The sequence below is a fragment of the Nymphalis io genome, chromosome 1 (genome assembly GCF_905147045.1).
Source record: "Nymphalis io chromosome 1, ilAglIoxx1.1, whole genome shotgun sequence".
NCBI classification, from domain to species: Eukaryota; Metazoa; Arthropoda; class Insecta; order Lepidoptera; family Nymphalidae; genus Nymphalis; species Nymphalis io.
The window spans coordinates 7,430,547-7,450,700 of NC_065888.1; the positions used below are offsets into that span (position 1 = coordinate 7,430,547).

At 29.5% G+C, this 20,154-nt stretch overlaps 3 protein-coding genes across 13 annotated transcripts in view; 2 read left to right on the forward strand and 1 right to left on the reverse strand.

The window, feature by feature from the left end:
• Positions 1–9: 9 nt before the first annotated feature.
• Positions 10–2,178, reverse strand: LOC126769688 (BLOC-1-related complex subunit 8 homolog). The gene is made up of 3 exons (XM_050488600.1): positions 2,113–2,178; positions 1,849–2,026; positions 10–1,380 (listed from the first exon to the last, which is right to left on the reverse strand). Exons 1-3 carry the CDS (start codon positions 2,162–2,164, stop codon positions 1,095–1,097), a joined length of 516 nt encoding a protein of 171 aa, XP_050344557.1. The 5' UTR covers positions 2,165–2,178; the 3' UTR covers positions 10–1,094.
• A 1,163-nt stretch (positions 2,179–3,341) lies between these two features.
• On the forward strand, positions 3,342–6,050 carry LOC126769268 (epidermal retinol dehydrogenase 2-like). 6 transcript variants are annotated; one of them, XM_050487963.1, is made up of 7 exons: positions 3,361–3,487; positions 3,605–3,692; positions 3,812–3,855; positions 3,921–4,121; positions 4,295–4,624; positions 4,785–5,029; positions 5,644–6,049. In XM_050487963.1, the coding sequence occupies exons 3-7, from the start codon at positions 3,841–3,843 to the stop codon at positions 5,834–5,836; spliced, it is 984 nt and encodes a 327-aa protein (XP_050343920.1). In that variant the 5' UTR covers positions 3,361–3,487; positions 3,605–3,692; positions 3,812–3,840; the 3' UTR covers positions 5,837–6,049. The 6 variants fall into 6 exon arrangements, with proteins under 6 accessions (XP_050343937.1, XP_050343902.1, XP_050343920.1 ...); XM_050487980.1 differs by lacking the exon at positions 3,605–3,692 and having other exon boundaries at positions 3,342–3,487; positions 3,924–4,121; positions 5,644–6,050; XM_050487945.1 differs by lacking the exon at positions 3,605–3,692 and having other exon boundaries at positions 3,342–3,487.
• Positions 6,051–6,785: 735 nt separating this feature from the next.
• LOC126768604 (protein lin-10-like) overlaps positions 6,786–20,154 on the forward strand; it is a 122,294-nt gene continuing 108,925 nt past the window's right edge. For all 6 annotated transcript variants that reach the window (XM_050486793.1, XM_050486836.1, XM_050486801.1 and 3 more), the window contains exons 1-2: positions 6,786–6,951; positions 19,373–19,430. The gene's annotated coding sequence lies outside the window, so the exon portion shown is untranslated. The remainder of the gene's footprint in view (positions 6,952–19,372; positions 19,431–20,154) is intronic.

Sequence of the window (20,154 nt, forward strand, 5' to 3'; positions counted from 1 at the left end):
TTTATTTAATATATGCAATTGTTATTTATAAGCAAGATACAGTGATAACTTGCAATATAAGCAATAAATATTGTTTAGCATAAGCTGGTGTTTTCTTAATGACTAGTGAGATTCAAGAATGGAACACTATATAGTGTTATATATTTTATATAGTTCCAGTTGGTAGTGTATGTTTGGTCATATATTCAACAGTGTAGAGCCACCTACCAGTTACGGCTTGTTTAGCCATATAAAACACTACCAACACCAAGACGTATGAAGCTAAAAAATATTTACATAACATATTTTGTAATACTATTAAATTCATGATCAATCATTGACTAATTAGGATTTAAGTAGATTTAGAAATGGATATATATTCACATAACACTTACAATAAAACTAATCTTGTTATCAAACATTTTTCAGTATTCTTTGAAAATCAAGTGTCTCAACAAACCAATTTGTTGACTTTTCTTTCAAATGTTGAAAACATGATAGAAAGAATGAATGAATGTTTTATGTACGTTTTTTTTCATTTTAGTTTATTACTTACTTTACTGGCCATTGGTCTTGACTGACATATGATAGTTATACTAAGTTATTTTTCTGTTTAAATTGTTTCTAAATTGAATATGATTTTAATTGTTTAAAATCATATTAGATAATTATTTTGATTAGTGTAATAGTATGTCTCGAATATTTTTTTTTAACATAACAATTTAAATGTATTTGAAACTAATTCTATTAGAACGTTCCAATTAGTTCAAATACTGTTATGGAACCACTGTTCCATCTCTTAATTGGTACTACAGTAGAACCTCTATGGCTACAATTATCCGAAACATTATTACTGGCTGCCTCTGCCATGAGCAGCAAATTGTTTACGTATGCGGAGGCATTTGCCACTTTTGAGATTGGTCTTGAATGCTTCGAAAGACATGAAGAAGATTGTCCAACACAAGCAACTTCTCCTTCTTAAACCACTGCGAGATGTAGCCACTCAAAAGTGTTACAGCGGTTCATAAAAAAGTTTTATCAAAAATTTCATATTTTATGTATTAATTGGTTCGGATGATCAAGGTTCTACCGTACTAATTATTATTTTGATTATTCTAATGTAATGTAGTATGGGACCTATGTAGTTCATTATTAGAGCCTCTAGCTTGAGTCATGATGTTCTCTAATCTATTTGTTGTTTCACGGATCATAGAGAATTCGGACAGGTCTGGAAGGTCTAACACAATGTGAGCAGAGAGGCGCTTATAAACAGAATTTGTATCTTTTTTATTTCTCCTAGCCTCCTCATATTTTAATTGTTGTTTTAAAAATATAGACTGTTTCAACATCTCCTGAATGTTTTTGAAGCTTGTAGCTGCACCATCCATTGACTTTACGGCACTGTAATTGAAAATCTTTTATTAGATATTTAGATTGTAATGTTATGCATTGTTTTGAAGACGAGATTAAATGTGTTAATTATCCTGTGGAATCATGTTTTGGAGTAAAGAGCACAATATATTAATTTAATGTTTGCTAAAATTCATTGAAATAAATCTGATTTTCTCTTCATTGATGCTAAAACAAAGCCTGAATTGCAACTTCTAATGTAATTATTGTTGTAATTACAATTATTTACAGATGTTCTATTTTGTTTTACTTTTAATTTTCTTAAAAAACAAAAATTAATGAATTTTATAAAAATTATACATCATAAGATCTAGTAGAATTAAAATAAATAAAAAAAATATTTCATACACAATTTATGCAACTTGTTTTCAAGATTTTACTGTAAATATAATTAATAAGTTAACTGACAAATTACGTACAATACAATAATATATTAGTCTCACAATTACTTCAATGTACCTCAAAGCGTACTCAACATCATAGCATCTGCCTTGCAGTTCATGCTGCAATTTCGTGACTTCGACTCTGCGTTCAACCATGGGTGGTAAAGCTTTTCTTACATGTTCCTGCAGTCTGTATAATGCTAGCGAAGGTTCATTTGCTACAATATGCATGTTTTCAGAAATACGCTCAGCCGCTACAGTGACAAAATAGAAATAATTTAGCAATTTTTACCCTGTAAGGTACTTGTTTAGACTTTAGGGTATTTATTTATTTTACTACCTTTTTTAGCTTTTGATTCCAAGTCTGTATCACCTTGATAGACGAATGCCATATCGAATATCGTTAATCAAATGTTTACTTGTCAGAGGTTTAACTAATATTGTGTTTAAGCAAAGCAAGCAAATAAACACCGTTAGTTCAATTTACGTGATATAAACTTCTCGTAATTTATTGTCTCGTATTATTTTATTGTCTCGTAGTATTATTCTCGTAATAAATTTAAAAGTAAAATGACATTTCAATTTTTTGTTCTGCTTGTGACAAGTCAACACTGACATGAGACATTCCTTTTTATAACTGAAAATTAGTGATATTATCCTGTAATTGTTTTAATTAAGAAATTATCCCTGTAAAAATAACCTGTTATAGACATTTTCAAAACTAAAATTAATAATATTTATTATTATAGATTTTATTTACTACTATTTACAAAAATAATTAGTACAACATAAACATAATTTGCACTAGCACAGTAATATAAAAAAAGCATTTTTACAGCAGTAAGTAATTAAATGTAATGATTATTTATTCTTACTGAACAGTGGAATAACATTAGATATCCAACAATTGCTGCAAAATTAATCAAGAAAAAGTTTTTTTTAATGTGACATTACAGATGTACGGAACTTCATAAAATATTACAAAACGTTTTGCAATTAAAATGTAATTTTACTACACATATTCAGTTACAAAATAAATAGGCAATTAACTACATTTAATGGATCAATAAAAAAAGTATTCGCAAGAAGGTGGGTCGTATCTATGACAATTATTGTAAATGCAGTTAGCTGAATGTTATTTTAATAGTAGACCAATTACAATTAGGAATGTTTCACAATCAAACGATAATGCTTAATCAGGACCGAATTGTTTATATGCTTAAGAATTACAATACTTACAAATAATGCTTCTTATATATGTGATTCATGATTTTGTTTCTTCTTCTTAAACATTTTATAAGTTCATCGAATTAAATTAGGTTAAAGTAATATTTTATTGAAAAATTTGAATAATTTTATACTGTTCGTGTTTTTCAACAAAGTTCTTCAAAAATGTAAAGATAAATTCACTCTTTATTTACCTTTTATATTTTGACTTCAGCTTTATAATACGAAACAAGGTTTATTTTTTTTTTCAGATCACAATATTATTTAATTTAATATTCATCGCAGGTAACACTAAACTAAACTCTCCACCTGTCAATTGTCATAATTAAACGTAGACGGCTGTCTACGTATTTAAATAATAACAGTGACAAAATGTACAAATCTGAATAAATATTAACATAGAATAGGTAGTAAAAAATATTATATCGCAACATTTTTATTTTAACAACAGTTAAAAAGTAGACAAAGACTTTGCTTTTGAACAAAAGGTAATAATTAAGTAATTACGAGATACCGGCCTGGGATTATCGTATTCATTATCGTGATTATATTAGATATTGTTATCAGTTTGTTTAATTTAAAATGCACTTGAATTTAAATTTTAGTTCCGTTTGCTTAATATCGATAACATAATTAGTCGGTTGAAAACGTACACACACACTTATAAAATCATATTGCTGTAGGAGATTATAGGTATTATTTATATTTTTGAATTTGTTTGTAACTTAATACATTTTTTTTATTATACATCATAATAATTATTATATATTATATATTATTTAGTATTATTTAGTAAATTATTTTATTTTTAGATCGCTTAACATCTGGCCTTGTCAATTTAATGCTGTTTAAAATGGTAAGTAATGAAATGTATGATTTATCTGCCTGATTTTAGAAAATAAATATTTTTTCGTTTTTTAGAAGACTACAAATAGTAATATTCTTCAAAATGTGTTGAATCCCATGCTTCCCATCAATATGTTACTCAAAGGATATTCTCTCTGTATTTTGGTTGTGGATGTATTGTGGGTAATTGTGAATGCCATATATGCAATTTTACAGACTATTTATGAAGTATTTAAACCTCCTCCTTTGAAATCTGTAGAAGATGAAACAGTAATGGTAAGATATGTAATACAGTAAATGTTTATTTTAGTCTACCATAAATTTGAAATAATATTAATTTTGCATAAGGATAATTATTTAGACAATAATTATATACTTATTTATGATTATTGATGAGCATAATAATTTTCTAATTATTGATTATTAAATAGATTATCATTATTTTTCAGGTAATTGGCTCTGGCAGAGGTGTTGGTAGAGAGTTAGCTATACAGTTAGCTTTCCTCGGTGCCAAAGTGGTTTGTGTAGACTATGATGAGTCTAACAATAGTAAAACAGTAGCATATATTAATCGTAAAGGTGGTGTCGCACTAACCTTCACTAAAGATATAACAAAGAAAGAAAATATAGAATGTTTAGCAGAGGAAATAAGAAGGGATGTTGGTTTCATCAGTATGATGTTCTATTGCTGTGGAATCCCCAGTCCAAGGGCCTTGATGACACAACCACCACAGGACATTCATGACACTCTAGATCTTACTTTAACATCATATTTTTGGGTTGGTACCCAAAAATTTTTCAATAAAAAAACATATAAGAAATAGTATACTACATTAATTTATATTGTTTATTGCCATATTTCATTTTTATTATCTAAAATATATTATGAATACCTCAAAAGTTACAAAATAAGACTTGATTTAATACTTATTTTTGCAGCTCATAGAAAATTTCTTACCTGAAATGAAAGCTAGAAACCATGGCCATATTGTTGCTCTGACTTCTGTGGCTGGTCTCAGTCATATTAAAGATCAGATGCCACTAAGTGTTGCACAGTTTGCAGTGCAGGGGCTTGCAGAATCACTTATGGAGGATCTTAGAATTAATAAGATTAATGAAGTTTATGTCACTCTTATACATATTTATCCATTTATTGTTGAAGACAGTTCAGACTTAAGATTGAAGTAAGTATTGTTATTACATTACTATAAAAATATGTTTTTTCATATGACCAGCCTAATGTATTAATAAGTAGGTAATATTTAAAATAGTAACAGCTTGTGAATGTCCTACTGCTGGGCTAAGGCCTCCTCTCCTTTTTTTGCATACAAGGTTTGAGTTTTTTCCATCACGCTGCTCCAATGTGGGTTTGTGGAATACATATGTGGCAGAATTTCAGTGAAATTTGACACATGCAAGTTTTCTCGATGTTTTCCTTCACCGTCAACCACAAGATGAACACAAATTAAGCACATAAAAATTCTGTTGTGCTTGTCCGGGTTTGAACCCACGATCATTGGTTAAGATTCACGCGTTCTAACCACTTGGTCATCTTGGCTCTCAATATTTAAAAAATAATGTAATTGGAATCAGTTCGTTTTTAATCTTATCTAATGTCAATGTCCACTATAATTATCCTCAATATTTTATAAAGATCAAGTACACACTTAGTGTTACAGTTATTAAAGATAATTTATTTTATATTATTTTAAGAAAAACTTAGATTTAAGGTGAATCTTTTTTATACATATAGTAATTAAAGTATTGTTAATGATGTATCCTAATTGTTATTTTCTAGAATATCCAGTTACTTTGGCACAATAACACCTGCTAGAGCAGCCAACTCAATTTTGGAAAGTGTTCTACGCAATTATCCAGAAGCATCTGTCCCTAAACGTTTACTAGTAATGGGCAATCTGCTTCGAATTTTACCGAGGAAAGCGACAGTGCTTATTAGAGATCTCTTGGACACTGGAGTAGATTTTGCATGATCTGTTTAATATTTACATTAGTCACTCAAACATAATAATTAAAATCTTTGTTAGTATATATCACAATTATATTAATTTAAATGATAAATGATTGTGAGTTAAGAATCAAACTATTCAAAAAGTTATTTAAAAATATTGAAAGATTTCCTATTTTATAATTATATCAAGATATTAATCGCATTTAGTATGTACTTATTTGTATATTATATATTTTAGTTGTGTATACTTTTTATGAAAAATTGTTATTGTTTAAGAAATATGGTATAATTCATGCCATATCTATTATTTTTATAGTAAGTATATAAGAGTGTATTGCGAAATATTTAAAATAAGGCTGAAAAAGATTAATTATTTTAACAATAAAATAAAAACTTAAATTAAGTGATTTATTTAATGGTTGTCTTTTATATTTTTGGTCCTTAAATAAGTATTATGTTAAAATGTTGTTCCAATATCGGTTGGTGAATACTCTTTAGTAGTAAGACGTTTTTCCTAAATTGTAAATTTAAATAGAATACATTAAAACTACGTATAATATGGTGGTTGTCTGTGTTTGAATTGGCAAATTTTAGTAAAGATTCAAGTGTTCTAACAACTGATTCTCTCGGGTTAACATGAATATTTTAAGTTATATATTCTTTTTTATATATTCTTAATTTTGGGTTAAAAATTTCACATTAACATGAAATGCAATGAACCTGCTCTTTAAAAAGAAGTATCAAATAAGCTCACTTTTAAATTACACCTGTTCTTAATTAGAAAAAAAATAAAAGTTTTTATTTATATGTCCTTAAATATTATCGTTATATCGTTTGTACTTAAATCATTTTATGTTTTAGTAAAAACAGAACACGAAAAATTAAAAATCATTTTTTGAATTGGTATCATAGTTTAATCTATGACAACATTTTTACAAATGTCATTATATTTACTTACAATATTTGGTGGCGCTATTGTACTAGTTTTTTATTCTGGACTAAGTCTGTGTTACTTTTGAAGTGAAAAATAACTTTGCAAGAACCAACTTGGTGCTGTGTTATTTTTAAGTAAAAATAATATTTTTTAAAGAAAGTGGGCGAAGCGTTTGTGAAAATACTGTCGCAGACGCTTTCGAAGTAAGTTATAGTTTTTTATCCTAGCGCAGACTGGCACTACGAGGCGATCGATATTACAAAATTACGCTTTTATTGGTTATTTAATTAATTGTTAACTGTAAAAAGAGATAGTTAAATACCTATTCTTGCTTAATAAAGTATAAAATTATTGTACGTAATACAGAACAGTATATAGGTCAATCTTGTTATAATTTATATTAAGTTATTACCAAGCCACAGTTTAAATCTGCATTATTAGAAAAGTTTATGTGTCTTAAATTATTAAAATATTTAACGAAAATAGTATAAAATAAAATTCGAGAGAAAATTCTAAAACCTTTAATAATAACACAAGAATATATAGCAGTCAAACATATATTATAGTGTTAATAATTCAGCATATTAAATATACTACAAAATAGTTTTTTAAGCAAATTGAATTTTCTTTTATATTATACTTATTTGACAAAAGTTTCTGTTTCATTACGAACAGTTTGTCATAAATAAATAGGAAAATGAATAATTGTTTTTCTCAGCTTTATTTAATTTAGAAAGTATTATTTCCATAGTAGAGTTGTTTTTAAATAATGAAAGAAACACAGATTTTATTTCTAAAATAACAACAATTTGAACAGCGATACTCAACCTTTATTTTGCAGGGGCCACAAGCACGTGTTAGTCCTGATGGGCCACAAACAAATTTATTATGTATATTTAAACATTTTTTTTTATAATTTTCTGACGATTCAAACACTTAGCAGTGTCCGTGGTCACAAGCAGTTGGTTAATGCTAATGATTTAGGTGTTAAAAAACCTTTAAAATTTAAAACAGTAGAACATAAACTAACACCAAGTGGGCCAACGTCAAAAGCCCGACGGGTCATAGGTTGAGTACCGCTGATTTAGAAGAATAGAAAGAACTTCCATTATTTTTTTTAAATCCTTATTCTTTAGTGTATAATATAATGTTATATGTCTTCACTGTGCAACTACAGGCACAAGAGACAGAACTTGGTTCATGAGAATGGTGATGCATTATCAATGTTTGAGATAGTTAATATTTTTCACAATGCCTATGTCTAATCTTAGTCATTTGCCTGTTTTAATTGCATACTTCTTAAAATATTAACTCGTTATTATGTTATATTAATATATGATTAGTTTTTTGTATTACCTTGTATATGGTAATGGTAGGGCTTTGTGCAAGCTCGTCTGGGTAGTTACCACCCACTCATCATGTATTCTTTTTTTATAGAATAAGAAGGGAAGAGAAGAGCGTATGGGCCACCTGATGGTAAGTGGTCACCAACGTTCATGGACATTGGCATTGTAAGAAATGTTAACCATCACTTACATCACCAATGCGCCACCAACCTTGGAAACTAAGATGTTATGTCCCTTGTGCCTGTAATTACACTGACTCACTCACCCTTCAAACCGGAACACAACAATACCAAGTACTGCTGTTTTGCGGAAAAAACAGCAGTACTTGATATTTTTAGGGACATAAAATCTTAGTTAGTTCCCAAGGTTGGTGGCACATTGGCTAAGTAAGGTATTGGTGTGTTGGTGACCACTTACCATCTGGTGGCCCATATGCTCGTCCGCTTTCCTATTTTATAAAAAGAAAAAATTAAATTAAATATTTATTTTTACAGTTAGAAAAATTATAAAAATGTAATTTTAATATATTTATATAATTTTTTTTTACAGTAGCAACCTGTGAATGTTCTAATGCTGGGCTAAGGCCTGCTATCCTTTTGTTTTTTTTTTAATATTAATGAGTTCAATATTATGCACATATATTATTTTACGGTTATACAGATTAACTAACTATCCATGCCATGTTTGCTTGATAATATATTAATATAAAAAAAATCTTCCATGCTTTAATAAAGGGGGGAACTCAGTACTAATCGGTATTCCAACTCTTAAATTTTAGTGTCCATTAATATCCGCTAATCTGAAGTCTGCTGTGCTGAGAGATCCATGGCTAGCTATTCGTCACAAGTTGCCAATCCTGGAGTCAGGGCAACCTCCATTAAGTAGGGCTCTATGGAAATTGACAAAATCAAACCCTAACTTTCTGTAGAAACGAAATCTCAAAATCAATACGAATAAATATTATAATTTATGTAAACAACCAGTAAGTGTACCAGACACTCTCCTACTCTTTCACTCTCATAATCCGATTGGACGGCAATCTGACACGACCGGAGGGAGGTCAGGCGCAGGACCAATGACTACGTGCTTCCTCAGGCATGGGCACACTTAAATATTTTATAATTAATAAAATAATAAGTAATAAAAATCGTTTTTTAAACTATTAAAAATTGATCTTATATAGTGCAGCCATAAATAAAAATTCGTTTTAATTTTATCGATCATTTCTAAATTCCTAAAATGTAGTAATAATCAATTATCAAAAAAGAATAATAAGACAAACTGTAGGTTCGCCAGTAGAAAGAAAACAACGAACATTCAACGCCGTCCCACTGAGAACTTTTTTTTGTTCTTCGAAAAACGAAAAAGAAGTCGAACGTTAACCTCGGTTCACATGCAGCTCGTTGGCGCTTCGAATCTCGTGCTAATCACTAGTACCAGCCGCTTCTAAGCTGTTTGGTTTCCAAACAGAATGTAATTCAATCAAAAATGTATCAAGATGAATAAACGTGCAAATCTAAGGGTAATAAAAATATTATCCCCAGGACATAATATCGACAAATAAAATTATAGTTGAATGGGAATGAACGTTTATGAAAAGCTTATTTTTTGAATTTACATTTTTCTTTTGTTGATTAATTACGTCTTAATGACGTAAAGCATTAGGTATCCCTAATTCTTTGTCGAGAATGCTGGCGGTAAGTTGTATTTACGGAGTATAATCATCATTCAATAAGTACTTAAATACTATATTATAATATTTTTTTATACTGTTATAGCATGTAATGAAGTTCGTTCGATTTTTAATATAACAACTTAAAGGACATTAATCAAATGTTCCGCAGGCCTTAATTTCTTTTTATATCTCTTATATTTTGTTTGTAGTGTTTTTATTTAATTTTTGCCTCGTTCATTCATCATTCATTATAATTTCAATATTAAAATTGATTTCAAGATTAAAAATATATGTATAGTATTTTAACGTCGTTTAAAATCTTGGTAATAATTTTGCTTTTGCCGCAGGTGCGCCGTTATCGTTTCCAAAGGTGCGGTATTCCGACGTTAAATTTGAATATGCCATTATTCTGGTTCTCTTCTCATTCCATTTCTTTCACGTTGAATCTACACTTACAACTTTTTTACGAGCCTTTCTTTAATTTAAATTATGTTTTATGTTTATATTATGCGAATAAATATTTGCTTTCTTAATATTTTGCTTGGTTTGATAAACATTTTCTTAATCAAATATATATTTGAAATAATAATCGGGATACCGATATGTGAATTAGTATAAATATGTTAATTCTTAATTTCATTTTTATATTGGTATAGTATATGGTAATACTTTCTTATTTCCATATATATTAAAAATAAAAGGCACACAACGGTTTTTATTGTAGAAATATATTACATTTACTATTGGCAACATATCAGGAACCATCTGATTTCCCTTAAATGTTACACATTTTCAGAAAAGGGGTTTACTTTCACAGTTTGGTCAGCGAAATGTTCGTTTCGCGTATAAAAATAAAGGCAAAAGACCACGGAACTTTCATGCCTCTTATTATAAAATTGACGAGTTTCCTTATAAATTTTTATCCTCGATCTAACATTGGGCATCAAAATACTTACTGTGCAAGCCCGCTTGGATAGGGTACCAGCCACTCATTACATATTTTACAGCCAAATAGCAATTTTGACAGCAATGCTACAATAATGATGGATTCTAGTTTGAAGGATGAGTGAGACAGTGTAACTATAGGCTCTAAGGATATAACATATAAGTTCCCAAGCATGGAACGGTAAATATTTTTACAGTGCCAATGTCTATGGGTGGTGATAACCATTTACCATCTGGTGGCCGATTTTCGTGCCTACTTATTTTATGTATTAAAAATGGGAAATTATTACTTTCTGCTGAAATCAGTCTTTTAAAGAAAGTATTTCTACATGCAATCCATTGATGTAATTACGATTCAGCTAGTAAAACTCACCTGATGCTTTATGCGTTATTGCTGAATCAAATTATGTAAATTACTTTTTATATCTAAATAACGCTAACGTCAAATTTCAGAATCGTCAAAATTTCTGTAATAGTCGTTTTTGAACAACTTATTGTCTGTTTTTCAACAACGGTATTTTTATTTATTTTATTAAAACTTTTTGAGCACCTCAATGTGTAGTTGGAACAACAGGCGGAATTAATGCCTGAAGGCGGTAATTAGTTATCAAAAATATACATACAAATGTAATATCAACAAAATAAATACAAAGCTATAATAAATATATTATAAACTTAAGTAATGGTGTATTATAGATGTCATAAGTTGACCAGAACTAGGAAGTTTCTGACAAAATATGCTCACGGAGACTTGTTTTAAAGTTAAATTTAGAGATAGCTTTCCTAATGTTCAGGTACTTTGTTCCATATTCGGACAGCTTGAACGGAGTAAGAACTAGAAACGAAACCAGAAGTATGAATAGGAACAGAAAGAAGATAAGAATCGTTAGAACGCAGCTGACGATTGTGATAATCACATAAATCTCCCTTTCAAATAATCAGAAAAGAGAGGGTTAAAGAGAATATTCATTTTACAAACTTATTAAATACACTGAAACATTAAAAATCTTAAAAATAAGATAGGCATAAGAAATGACAATTGAAAACTTCTAGAATAATTAAATTATTAACGCTTCTGATTACCTAATAAAATGATCATAAATCATGTGTGTTCATGATAACTTTGACTACTTCATTTAAATAAATTAAATCTTATGTTAAAAAAATAAAAGGTTAGATCATTATCAGTAGAGTACAAGATATATGTTTTATTATGGTAAAGATATATGTTTTATATGCAATAGATGTTAAAAATATATAATGAAAAGAATGTATAAAAATTATTGTATATATACAATATAACCTATATATAGTAATTTAATTAGTAATTCTCGGTAGAACCAGCGGTAGCTTTTTGTTACTGGTGGTAGGGCTTTGTGCAAGCTCGTCTGGGTAGGTACCAGCCACTCATCAGATATTCTACCGCAAAATAACAGTACTTAGTATTGTTGTGTTCCGGTTTGAAGGGTGAGTGAACCAGTGTAATTACAGGCGCATGGGACATAACATCTTAGTTCCCAAGGTAGGTGGCGCATTGGCGATGTAAGGGATAGTTAACATTTCTTACAATGCAAATGTAAGAAATGTTAACTATCCCTTACATCGCCGGGTGTTGGTGACCACTTACCATCAGATGGCCCATATGCTCGTCCGTGTATATGTAATACTATAAAAAAAAACCATTCAATTGTATCCTATAACATGAATGTGATTATAAGAGCCTACTTGAGTAAAGTACTAGTATTTTTTTGAGTGTCGTAGCACCAAACATTTAACTAAGACGGCTTCCCTTCAAAAGCTTTGCTTAATGATGATTACAGAGCAGTGTTTAGTAAGTACTTATATTATTAAGAAATCGACAAAGGTCTAAAGGCGTAGCTTAGTATTCTGCATAATAGGATACAAATTGAAACTAATTCAATGAGCTAGAGTCTGATTCAAATATGAAAGATCAATAAAATGTTGACTCGAACAAAAGTTGATAAATAGGCAAAATTAATTGTGAAATAGAAAAGTTACTTCTAACTTTTATCGTTGATTGGCAACTAAACTAGTATATGTCAGAATGCGTCTGGCAACTTATGACAGTTCAGTTAATTAAAGAGTGCGGTTTCGAAACACTTCAACTTAACTGGAAACTTTTAATTGAACACACATGATTCGCAGAAACATCCCAAGATTACGGTTTAAGAGCCTACACCCTATAACTTTTATGATTTTTGTCAGCTTACATCGTCATTGCTTTGAAATACTTATATTTTTGGCGATAGATTAGAACTAGTAGTAGTACTTACTATAAGTTCTACTCAATCCAGTAGTTATTCTAATGCCAAACATGTATATTTATACAGAATACAAATTGATTGAGCCAGCCTAATTGCATTGCGTTTGTAGTAAGAGAAATGTCTTGTAACTCTAACGATAACAATATAATATGAAAATTATCTCACCACAAAATCTATAAAGAAACAATATTTAGTAATATTTTTAATCAAGTCCATAAGAAGTATCGTAAATTTGTGATTTTTCCAAGCTAGTTAGGATTCCTTTTTTACTTTCAACTTCGTATAAACAAAGGTTTGCCGTTATCATTATGAATTGAGTATGTTTTGTCTGTTGACCCCTTGTTCCATCCAATTCGCTAAGGCTTGTGGTTAACGCTCCTCTTGTCAGTAATAAATTGTTTTGGGAAACATCTGCAAGATTAATAGTGGCTTGACACGTGCTAAGTGAAAACGGCAACACGTCGAATATATTTAGTCGAATTTGAACGGTAATTTCTCGAAGCACCGTCGAATATTTATCGCCCCTTTAAATACTATATTTTATCTCAATAATATTTTTTTAATGGCCCGGTTCTTGAGCGTTGAAATTCAGTTAATAGCATTTGAACTGCGGTATAAAACGCCGCGTGTATCTGCGTCGAGAGAGCACAGGAGCGACGTTAAAAGCTTTTATGTTTTCCGGACAATGGCTCCTAAACGAAACTGTTGGCATAAATTATCAATGTCGCACTCTATACATGAGAGTATGTTTGGTTTATCATTCATATACATTCTTTTAATTAAACCAGCCTTTTTTGGACTACAGATGTAAACTTTTATGAGTTTTAATTTGGCTATATCTATCATTTTGATCGTTTGTTTTTAGCTTCTTTGTTGGTAAAATATTCGTCATAATGTTATAATTAAAAAATGTAATGTTAACAATCTATATGTTTGTCATATTATGACATTGTTATTTCACTGGCTCACTGGCAAATTTTTATTCATAAGTGAATAATATATTACTCCCTTGGAAAAAAATAGAATTATGCTTAATAAAGATACGTACATATATAAGCTCTTTGTTGTCGCGTTTGAATAAGTTGTAACAAATTATTTATATTTAAATTAATTCAATAACCTTTGGCGTAAAACAATCGACGATTCTTACTAAAATCTGATTTGTATTATCTAAGATTTTTTTAATGTATGTCAAAACGATTTAAAAGTAAATCGTACAAATGATTGGCTATAGATTAAAAGTAGTTAAAGAAATAAATATAAGCAGTCAACCTAACTGTAAATATATAGCCGATGAGCGATTTGCAAATATTCTACTTTCTCCGTTTATTTAAATTTGTAATTACAAAAGACCTTAAAGCACATTAAAAGGAACATTATCTAAATTTATTCAAAGATTTTCATTCGTAGCCGTTTTAAATAGGACGACTAAGGTTTAGAATAATTGGTAAGAAATATGGGATACAGGTGGCTGTGGCGAGGTAATAAATAACCGTCTAAATAAAATCGTCGTAAACGTTACACCGAATAATATAATTCAGCCTTAAGGTAGGCTTCGTGTGTCTTTAAAATTCTTAAGGAGTTATCTCGTTAATTCAGACTTTTTTGTATTTTGTTTAAAGATTTAGTGCACTCGCGTTTTCGAAAGAAACATTCAACGCGACGTTAAGAAAACGCGAATTTTTTTAACCGGTTCGAACCGGTGTTGGCAGCTTTCAGTAACGACGCAAGTATGATTTATCGTGGATTACGATGGTGTTGATTACTATTAAGATTCGAAAAGTTTTTCTGAAATGCGTTTAATTGTAGGCGTATTAAAAAGTAACTACACGTATAATGCATGTGTATTATATATAGATCATTTAAGAGAATTCAGAATTAAGGTGGATCGAAGATTAAATTACTTTCTAATAGGTAAAGGTTGTCTTATTGTCGTCTTAATACTAATAAATTAAACATTATTGGTATTTTATGAATTAAACAGTGGAAATTTTTAAACAATATAAAATTTATTACAGATGTTGCATTTGTATTTGTTGTGAATAACCGATGCGATATCATTAAATTGTAACCACGTACGTATTGAAGGACGGGTCTATTATATTCAGCCACAGGAAATAAAACGCCATTAGTATTACGTCAATATTAAAGATTGATATTGAGATAATAATATTTAAATTTTTTGTTATATATTTTAATGCTTTACCATTGATTCACTTATTTAAAACATTTTATTTACCAAGTTATTGCATTTTGCATAAGGTAAAAGTCGTTATTGACTTTAATATCAAAGTATTCTCCAGCAGCAATTTGCTCTACTTATAAACATTGTCCAAACTTTTATACATTGGATAAAATGATGGATGAGGTTGTGAAATATAGGATCTTTCTAGGAAGATCGCCTAAAACGGATTATTTCTGATTTGGGCCATCCCAGTCCATATTAATCATTCTTGTGTGAGTGCGAAGTCTTGTCGCACGCACTTATAGCTTCATCTAGGGCCATATTTGGAAATACAATACTAACGTTATATGCTTTTATGGTGTGCTTTGTAACGTTACAAAATAACTTAAAAGGTATTATGAGTTGATTTTAAGCCATTTAAGCACATTCTTTAAATTCATTACGTTTTTGAAGAATTCGTCTTAAATGGATGAATGCAAATTAACTTTTTAACATTAATTGCAAAGCGTAGTATTTTTTTCAAAGGTTGCTTTTTATATTTAAATATTTGCGAATAATTGATTCGCATGTGTCGAGTACTCGGAGTTCGATATCGGATTCTATTATCACTAAACAAACTATATCTGCCTCGTGCATGAACGCCATTATTGTTTTAGTCAGTTTTTACTGATGTTTGCAGAATACGAATATTTTATATTTGAGTATATCAACTTCAGGCCCTCTAACGAATATGAATTTTTAGCATTGAAACAATTTCTCTTCAAAGTTGGTGTTTTCATCTTGTATCAATGTTTACCTTGTCAGCTAGCTCACTTATAAAATGTAATGCAATAGTACTATTCCATTGAAAAAGTCGTGGCAAAGTTTCTTTGGAATTCTGTTCTTACTCTGGTAAGCATTCAATGGATCCTTAGAATTAAAAAAAAGAACGTTTGTTTTCATGGTCCGTTTAGCTGCCAATACCATACCGATACAATTGTCAATAGCCAGTCGATGTTCATGGCATCGTTTATGTGTTTATCAACTGTGTTAAATAAAGCGTGGAACATATTATTTTGTGTCCATTAATGTGCTCTCTCCGTAGGTAACAATGATTAGAGTGGACAGCTCGATGAATGTGTTAGGTTCGTATAGCTGCAAATGCCGCTGCGATTCAACTGTCACTACAGGAAGTGTATGGTGGCGTTTATTTACCCATTAACTTTTATGTGAAATAACGGGAGAGTATACAGATTTTTGGACGGTTAGAATAAATAGTGATTACGATATTTGTGTTCTAGTTTCTGATTTGTGGATGTGGATTATATATTTGCTCTTAGGTTTTGGTGTTAAAAGCATAGATTTAGTTGAGTAACTTACATTCTAAGCTGATTGGCATCGCGTGAAGTCTAGCTTTGGACTAGGACTGAATCTTGAAAGCCTAACTTGCAGAGTAATTATATTATATAGTTAATCTTTAGTCTGTCTTAGATAAGATGTATTGTTTCAAAGTGAATACGTAGATAATAAACATGAAATCTCATTAAAAGTTTAGTGTTTGACAAATCAGCTTTGCTTGTATCGATACAAAAGGGACTTGATGAAATCTATTTATATCTTCGCGTAGATTTTCTCAATGATTTTCAACTAAAATTCTAAGATACTAATATCCAATAATTAGAATCTAAACTGGTCAAAGTAAAAATAAAATGGATCCATTTCACAAAGGGATATCACTTGATTGTGAAACAAAATTGATCGCAGTGTTTAATCTTTGAGATTATTTTACAAAAGTTTGTTATTTGATGCATGAACAATTGATGCCTGTAATTTTTGCCTTATAAATCAAGAATAAAATAACAAATCAAGTGGTGCCGTGAAATCTCTCAGTACTTTGTTAACCAAGTGCTTTTTTACATGATTTAGCATTGAATATTATATTTAATTATTTTAATTGTTACTTTTCAGATCACAAAAATTTAAATTTTGAAACAAAATTATTATACTTAATGTAAAGCAATAATTTCATGTAATGACTTAAAAGCTGTTTACTTTTATTAGATTGTATTCGTCTGCAAGATTATGACAATCTATTACATTTATTCTGCTTATTTGATGTAACGAAGTAATATAATAAGCACCCACGGCGGCCAATCTGAAGAGAGATTAGCTAACTGCCAACGAAGTAATGTAATTGATATACAGAACTAAGGTTTTTAATGTTTGATTTCGCATGAATTCTGCCGACTAATTTTACTTGCTTTATCATGTCTTCAGGACTTCGACAATGTTCGATTTTCTTGATATTGTTGTATTAATTTATTAATACACATAATGAAGAATATAATGAGGGTAGAACACATTAATTATTTTATAAAATAGAGACCAGAAACAGATGTCTTCACAACGTCCGAGTTTAAAATTTGCACTTGATAAAGATCCCTATATTAACTCAGCGCAAGAGTTTAGGTAAGTGAAATTACAGAGAACATTGTTTGCTGAAACTGTAACGTGGGTCGGCAGTGAAATAAATGAAGTTTTAGCAAGGTACAAAGTTTCTGCATGTCTAGATGTTTTGACTCGAGCTCCGGAGTTAATGTGTAAACTTGTACCGTGAATAATTAAAAACGTACAACTTAATGTAACCAATTTTTTTTATACAAAAACTTTGTTACTTCTCACAAATTTCTTTGCTGTTAAACTGCCAACGCAGTTTTTAAAGTCGTTGAAAAGGTCAGTTTAAAAAATGTTATTTCTTAAGTTTTAGTAATTTGTATTATGCTGTTAATTTTAAAAGTGATGGATTCATTTTCGATTGCCGATTGTTTTGAGATTGCTCTTATATGCCGCTGATAAAATGTAGCTTAAATAAGAATTTCCTTTCTTTCGACATTCTGACAGACGTCAATCTATTTAATGTAAGTATAAATACAATAAAAGTTTTTAAATATTAGATATTATTTACGGAGAAAAGACACGCTACTTATGATGATGTAATCAGAGAGATATTTACTGTTCGTGACAAATATAATCCGATCAGGAGTATCTGTCGCATTGAGATTGAGTTGATTAAACTTGGCTATCTTTCACAGCTCACCGCAGTCGATTGGATCTAGAAGTAACTAAATACCATATTTTCGTTTATATTTTTTTACATATGATTCTTGTTAATTTATTTATTCTTATATTTATTGATTAGTTTATCTATAATTAAATGTATCTAATGAACCTTATATAATTTACTATGATGTTTAGGTTACCTTTTCTAACCGTATTTTTTTAATGTAATAATGTTACATACATCACAGTTAAAAATATATTGAAATAATAAAAATAAGAGTAAGTGTTACCAAAATGAAATCCAGGCCAGTACTATAATGTATTCATGAAATTATGAATCTCAGTCTATCAGCATCATATTACGAATCAACAACCAATCAAACAAATTCCTCCGGGGGGGGGGGCAGGTTAATAAATTTAAAGCTCATATCAAAAACATTGATAAATAAGGCTATTTACTGAACAAAAGTCTAAATAAATAATTAAAAAATCGTGGAGTTAGTAGTCGTTGATTTTCATGCAGAATAGTATAAAAATATTGTATTTAATTAGTTAACATAATGGGTCGCGAAGAGTTACTACTGAGTTTCATGCCGGTTCTTCTTGAAAAACCTGTAACATGTCGAAACCAAAGTGGTTTTTTGAGTGTGAATGTATATTTTGATTTTGAAATAAAAATGTATTTAAGTGTGACAATAATAGTAATGTGCAAACGAAGCCTTCGTTAAATCATATTTTTTTAACCATATATTAATATATCGTATATTTTCACGAACATGCAGTAAGAACATAAAACACTGTTTTTGTGAGACATCTTTGTTTGGTATCAAATTATTTGATACCTACAGTATGAATATTTGAAAGCGCTTAAAAGCTCTAACGTTTAATGGCGGTTAAAAGCTTGCATTCAAGGTTTATCGGTAAGGTTTTCTACATATGGTAAAAGGTTTGTCTAAAAATAGGGCATAATTTATTTGTTGTTGAAAAAGTCAATTTTTACTAAAGCTATGACTTATAAGACGTATTTCTGATAAATAAAAATACTAATGCTTTTTATTAAAATACTTTCCAGCTATAATTTAAACAACTTTTTGTTTTACATTTAATTATAGAATGTGATTTTATAATATGTTTTTTCAATTGTTTCAGAAATTTTGCTTCGGCTGTTTGATGACTACAGTAAATTCATACATTTAATGGAATTGATGTAAGTTTTGATATCTTTTGATATACTGTACATGTTTTTATTAATAAGATTTCGATTAGAAGTTCGACTTATAAACTTTTTTAAGTAGCCAGTTTTATTGCCTTCTCTGTCTATTGAATATAGTTTAGTTTTGTACGTGTATCTATTAGTTTTTTGAAAAAATGTATAGATTATCTTTGATACTATTATTAAATGTTTAGAAAACGCTTATATGGTAGGCGTAACGTAAAACTTTTACAAAGAGTTTCATAACTTTCAGTGCCGAGTAACTCTGGTTGAGTTAGTAGCTATCGTACTCTACTCAATGGCCGGAACGTTATGCCTGACCTGGTGCAGGTCGGGGCGGCGTATTTACTGCCTTTGTCGTTCAAAGTGTTCTTGCTTTGTGACGTCTTATTTAATTTTTCATAATATATTTATTTACCTCGTTTTTAGGATAGTTGAAAGTAAAATACTTTTAACCGGATTTTATGATTTCTCATTTATTCAGCCATCCATTATATAATACATTTTGGGTTGCTTTATTCGAAAAATATATTGAACATATATAATCTGACAAAATATGATTTAGGTTAGATTAAGGAGTTTGTTTTGTGAGTTTGAGTCACTAAAACATTCCAAATTACGATAGTAGCTAATATGATAATATTTTTTTAATTTTGGCAAGTTTTGATATATATAAATTGTAACCTGTTTAAAACTTTGCAAAAAAAGCGAAGAACTC